The sequence below is a fragment of the Myxocyprinus asiaticus genome, chromosome 23 (genome assembly GCF_019703515.2).
Source record: "Myxocyprinus asiaticus isolate MX2 ecotype Aquarium Trade chromosome 23, UBuf_Myxa_2, whole genome shotgun sequence".
In the NCBI taxonomy this organism is placed as follows: Eukaryota; Metazoa; Chordata; class Actinopteri; order Cypriniformes; family Catostomidae; genus Myxocyprinus; species Myxocyprinus asiaticus.
The window spans coordinates 46,285,783-46,291,782 of NC_059366.1; the positions used below are offsets into that span (position 1 = coordinate 46,285,783).

A 6,000-nucleotide genomic window follows, 5' to 3' on the forward strand; every position below is an offset into this window, starting at 1 on the left:
GCCACAGTGCTGTTAAGAATGGTGAGGGGGTGATTGGGGTGTTCCTCCTAAAGTCCACAATCATCTCCACTATTTTGAGCGTGTTCAGCTCAAACCTTCAGCTTTTGACTGCACCAGACAGCCAGCTGTTCAACCTCCCTTCTGTATGCAGACTCATCATCATCTCGGATGAGGCCGATGACAGTGGTGTCATCTGCAAACTTGCAGGAGCTTGACAGAGGGGTCCTTGGCGATGCAGTCATTGGTATAGAGGGAGAAGAGTAGTTGGGAGAGCACACATCCCTGGGGGGCACCAGTGCTGATTGTACAGGTGCTGGAAGTGAGTTTCCCCTGTCTCACAAGCTGCTGCCTGTCCGTCAGAAAGCTGGTAATCCACTGACAGATAGACGTGGGAACAGAGGGTTGGTGTAATTTAGTCCGGAGAATAGCTGGGATGATAGTGTTGAAAGCCGAACTGAAGTCCACAAAAAGGATCCTTGCATATGTCCCCGGTCTGTCCAGATGTTGCAGGATATGATGCAATCCCATGTTGACTGCATCATCCACAGACCTGTTTGCTCGATAAGCAAATTGAAGGGGATCTAGAAAGGGTCCAGTGATGTTCTTCAGGTGGGCCAACACCAGTCTCTCGGGACGCATCTTACCTACGAGAAGCCCCGAAGGGAAAAAATACTTTGTGCGTGCACACAACAACCATATGCACAGGTGAAACAGAGTCGCTTGGAATCAAATAATAAATTATATCTTTTAAATTCGCTGCCCGGCATTAGCAGAATCACGGAAGTGAACTCTATTTTATTTGCATATAGTGCAGGAAACGAAGATCAGATTTATATCCGTTTGATGGAGACAAATTGTGGCCAAGTGTAAATGGAATGTGATTATTCAGTCATATAGCAATCCGATCAGTAAAAACGCATGAAGTGACTAAGTGTAAATACCCCCTGAGTGAAGGTTTTAAGACTGTAGTGAGCCAGCATGTTTTGATTCAATTTGATCATCAATCTTAACTTTTCTAGACCTCTTTTTCTCTCTCTTTCTCTTGCAGTAATTCACAGTGGCCATTAGAACATTCGGTCGGGTCAGCATATCTGTTCACTCTCAGCGGTGTTCATTCTGTTTCGCTCAACCAATGGCACAGCAGCGCCACAGCCAACGCGCAAAACATGCATTCACTCATGGAGAGTGAGTTCAACATAAACACTTATAAACACAGACATCTAACGTTTGCTCTAAAACACTTCCGCTTTATATACATGTATCACCATTCCAGATCTTCTGAAAGTAGGACTGACATCGGGACAGTCGGTTCGTGCTTTGCAGACACGTACATCAGAAAACAAAGACCTCAGTGGAAAACCATCCATCCTGACAGGTGAGATTGGTTTCATTTCTGCACTTGATGTAATGTTTGCAGTTTTTAGTGTTTGTTTTCATTCACTAATAAGACGAATTATAAAAATGATCAGCTCTGTTTTCTTTTTTCATCACAGTGGACGAGATTTTACCTGAGGACTGTGATAAAATCCAGAGAAAATCACCTCTGAGCCTGACTGCTTTAAATTTTGTTATTTATGGACTTCCTAATTTAGTGGTTACATGAACATCTAGATGTAGATTTGATTTAACACATTTCAGATAGCATTGCTTACAATTAAATAATAGTTGCATGGCCTCTGGTGACAAACTCTAAAATCAAACTCATTTAAATTCTGATTACTTTTTATTGTGTTTTCCTTTAATTAAACTTTGTTGTTCTTATTGGCTCATTGGTTCATTCCTCTCTTCTATTGTTCTCAGAAAAATCCAGTTAAGAACATGTTTGGCATCCATTCTACACACCTGTTTTGTTGAGATACAAAGTTTCATTCAGTTCTTCCTCTCAGCACAGCGGAACTGTGCTCGAGTCAGTAGACTTACAGAAGGTTTGGTTGCTTTGCATTAATTCAGCAAGTCAATAATTCATTTAAAAATACCCATAGTTCTCCCACAGCTCGGCTGAAACCTGTATTATTCTTTTGAATCTGAGTTGTCTGTGATTTTCCTTGACTAACATTGTTTGTTGGTCCTGCAGAAACATTCCTGTAAGACAAACATACTGTACTCCTAAACATATATACTTAGGGAATAAAAAAATAAATATTTTTAATACTCTAGTTTCAGCTTAAGTGCTAAATTTTTTTTGTTTGAATCCCTCTTATCAGCAATACAGTTTGTCGAGTAAAGACAACATATATATATATATATATATATATATATATATATATATATATATATATATATATATATATATATATATATATATATAATTAACAATGCACTGATGTTTTTGTTCTGCCAAGGTGTCCGTTCGGTGATATTTCTCTTGTTCACACACATCCTTGTAATTAATAACCTAAGAGAACTCAGCTTGTCAAAGAGCATTGTTAATAAATTTTTCCCTTGATGATGGTAAGCGGTTCAGGCCCGACGCAGCAAAGCAGCCCCAAATCATGATGCTCCCTCCACCATAATTCACTGTTGGTATGCAGTGCCCTTTCTACGCCATACGTAGTGCTGCATGTATTCCGAAACAATTCAGCCTTATTTCATCAGTCCACAAAATATTTTCCCAGTAGTATTGTGGAGTGTCAAGATGGTCTTTGTCAAACGTCAGGCACGCAGCATTGTTTTTGTTGGAAAGCAGCGGGTTCTTTCGTGGTGTCCTGCCATGGACACCATGCCTGTTTAATGTTTTCCGTATAGTAGACTCATGAACAGAGATGTTAATCAGTTCCAATGATTCCTTCAAGTCTTTAGCTGTCACTCTAGAGTTCTTTTTTTACCTCAGTGAGCATTCTGCATTATGCCCTTTGAATCATCTTGACTGGTCGGCCACTTCTAGAAATTACTATTATTAAGGGCATTGCGCTATCTGACCATTTCTGTATTTTCTTTGAAATATTGATTTCTCCTGCCACTGAAGTTAGATCTGTCTCTGTCAAAAAGAGGTACATAAATGAGAACACTAATGTGCAATTTATCAAGGTTATATCTTTGAAACCATGTATATCCGCAGACTGTGTTGATGTTCTCCTCGATAACTTTAACTCAAAAGTAAAAAATGCTATTGATGGCATTGCTCCTTTAAAGGTCCAGAAAGTCTCTGGCAGGCGTAAAGCACCTTGGAGAAACACAACAGCAGTGCAAAACATGAAAAGAAAATGCAGGAAATCAGAATGAATGTGGCGGAAAACACAACTTGAAGTCCATTGTAATATCTATAAAGACAGCCTTCATGCTTTCAATTTGGAACTAGGCACAGCTAGGCAGACCTTCTTCTCAAACATTATTAACAGCAATATAAACAACACCCACACTCTTTTTGCTACTGTAGAGAGACTAACAAATGCCCCAACACAGGTTGCCTGTGAAATGCTCTCTGACAGAAAATGCTTTTTTCATGAAGAAGATAAATGTTGTTGGAATGGTGATCAGCTCGTCCTCATGTTGCAATGAGGTCAGACAGCACCCACCACAAAAACTTCATAGAAATGAGTCACTATGTCTGATTTTGAGGAAATTGATGGCAAAACCCTGGAAGAAATAGTACAGCATCTTAAAACTTCAACCTGCTGTCTTGACACTCCCCACAACATTTTTTCAAAAATGGGTTTACCTGTCTGGAAAAAGATCTGTTAGAAATAATAAATGTGTCACTCCTTTCAGGCACATTTCTGAAGTCCCTGAAAACTGCAGTTGTCAAGCCCCTTCTTAAAAAGAACAATCTAGATAACTCAATATTGAACAACTACAGACCAATTTTAAATCTTCCTTTCATAGGCAAAATCATTGAAAAGGTTGTTTTCAATCAGCTGAACAAATTCTTAATCTCGAATGGCTACTTGGACAATTTCCAGTCTGGTTTCCGACTGCATCATTGCACAGAGACGGCACTCATAAAGATCCTTAATGATATTTGGCTAAATACTGATTCAGGCAACATATCAGTGCGGGTATTATTAGATCTCAGTGCTGCTTTTGACACTGTTGACCACAATATTCTCCAAGACATATTGGAAAACTTGGTAGGGCATTCTGGGACGGTCCTCAGGTCAGGTCATATCTAGAAGGGAGGGGTTACTATGTGAACATAGGCAACTATGAATCTGAGTAGACATCCATGATGTGCGGAGTCCCACAAGGCTCGATTCTTGCACCGCTCCTGTTCAAACTGTATATTCTCCCACTAGGCCAAATTATGAAAAAGAACCAAATTGTATACCATAGCTATGCAGATAGCTATGCAGATAGATGAAGATCTATCTAGCCCTATTGCCAAATGACTACAGCCCCATAGACTCACTGTGCCAGTGCATTGATGAAATTAACAGTTAGATGTGCCAAAACTTCCTTCAGTTAAACAATGACAAGACAGAGGTCATTGTATTTGGCAACAAAGATGAAATTCCAAAGGTGAATACATACCTTGACTCCAAGGGCCTAAAGACAAAAAAATCAAGTAAGAAATCTCGGTGTCATTTTGGAGTCAGACCTTAGTTTCAGTAGTCGCATCAAAGCAATAACTAAATCAGTCTACTATCATCTCAAGAATATAGCCGGAATAAGATGTTTTGTATCCAGTCAAGACTTAGAGAAACTTGTTCATGCATTCTTCACATGTAGGGTGGACTACTGCAATGGACACCTCGCCAGCCTTCCCAAAAAGACTATTAGACACCTGCAGCTCATTCAGAATGCCGCTGCCAGGATTTTCACCCGAACCAAAAAATCTGAGCATAGTACTTCAGTCCTCAGGTATTTACACTGGCTTCCAGTTACATTTAGAATTGATTTTGAAGTACTATTACTCATTTATAAATCGCTCAATAGCCTAGGACTTAAATACATTTCAGATATGCTTGTTGAATATAAACCTAACAGACCTCTAAGATCATTAGGATCAAGTCAGTTAGACATACAGAGGGTTCACTCAAAACATGGTGTAACAGTGTTTAGCTATTATGCCACCCGCAGCTGGAACCACCTTCCAGAAGAGGTCAGATGTGCCCCAACAGTAGCCACATTTAAATCCAGACTGAAAACACTTCTGTTTAGCTGTGCATTTACTGACTGAGCATTGTGCTGCACTGAATCATTTTGTTTTTGTTTTTCTTTCATTTGAATTATTGGTTACTTTCATAACCTCCGTTCCCTGATGGAGGGAACGAGAAGTTGTGTCGATGTAGTGACACTAGGGGTCACTCTTGGGAGCCCCAAACACCTCTGATTTTGAAAAAAGGCCAATGGGAATTGCGAGTGGAATTTGCACGCCTCTCCCCTGAACATACGAGTATAAAAGGAGCTGGCTCGCAACCACTCATTCAGGTTTTGTTCTGAGGAGCCGAGACAAGGTCCTGGCCATTTCAGTGGGTAGTTCAGTATTGTGGCAAGAGGGACACAACTTCTCATTCCCTCCATCAGGGAACGGGGGTTACGAAAATAACCAGGATGTTCCCTATCTGTCACTCACTCGAAGTGGTGTCGATATAGTGACACTAGGGGTCCCTATATGAAACGCCACAATAAGCTGAACTATGTTACGTGGTCTGGCGGTGCGAGACGGGCAGACTGCTGTGTGCCTCATAGCCAGTGCACCAGGCCGTCACGTAACCTCCCCCAACGCTCTTATGAGCGCCGAATGGTCCTTTGGGAACCAGTCGACTTGCCCAACAAATAGGGACAGGCTAGCCCAGCCGTGGCCTCTTTTCCTCTTTTTTCTCTCCAGAAAGAGTGGAATTTTGTTTACTGGCTGGGGGCCATAAGTGTCTACATCGGGGGGGTGTCACTCCCAAGGGGAAGACACCGTGGAGACCACACCCTGCACGGGGGGGGCATTTCAAGTGGAAATATGTCACATGGTCTTACAGAGTCTTGTCGGAAGTATGTGATGTGGAGAAGTCCCATGGTAGGTCCTACCCAAAGGGGGAGGAGCTCTGCATACACGGTGACCGGGGACAG

The 6,000-nt window shown here is 41.3% G+C and overlaps 1 protein-coding gene across 1 annotated transcript in view; it reads left to right on the forward strand.

The window, feature by feature from the left end:
• The window catches only part of LOC127413812 (cilia- and flagella-associated protein 46), a 118,438-nt gene extending 116,746 nt beyond the window's left edge, over positions 1-1,692 (forward strand). Inside the window, exons 58-60 of the mRNA XM_051651226.1 lie at positions 1,049-1,185; positions 1,274-1,375; positions 1,494-1,692. Of these exons, the coding sequence (XP_051507186.1) occupies positions 1,049-1,185; positions 1,274-1,375; positions 1,494-1,603 (349 nt within the window). The 3' untranslated portion in view covers positions 1,604-1,692. The remainder of the gene's footprint in view (positions 1-1,048; positions 1,186-1,273; positions 1,376-1,493) is intronic.
• Positions 1,693-6,000: the final 4,308 nt, after the last annotated feature.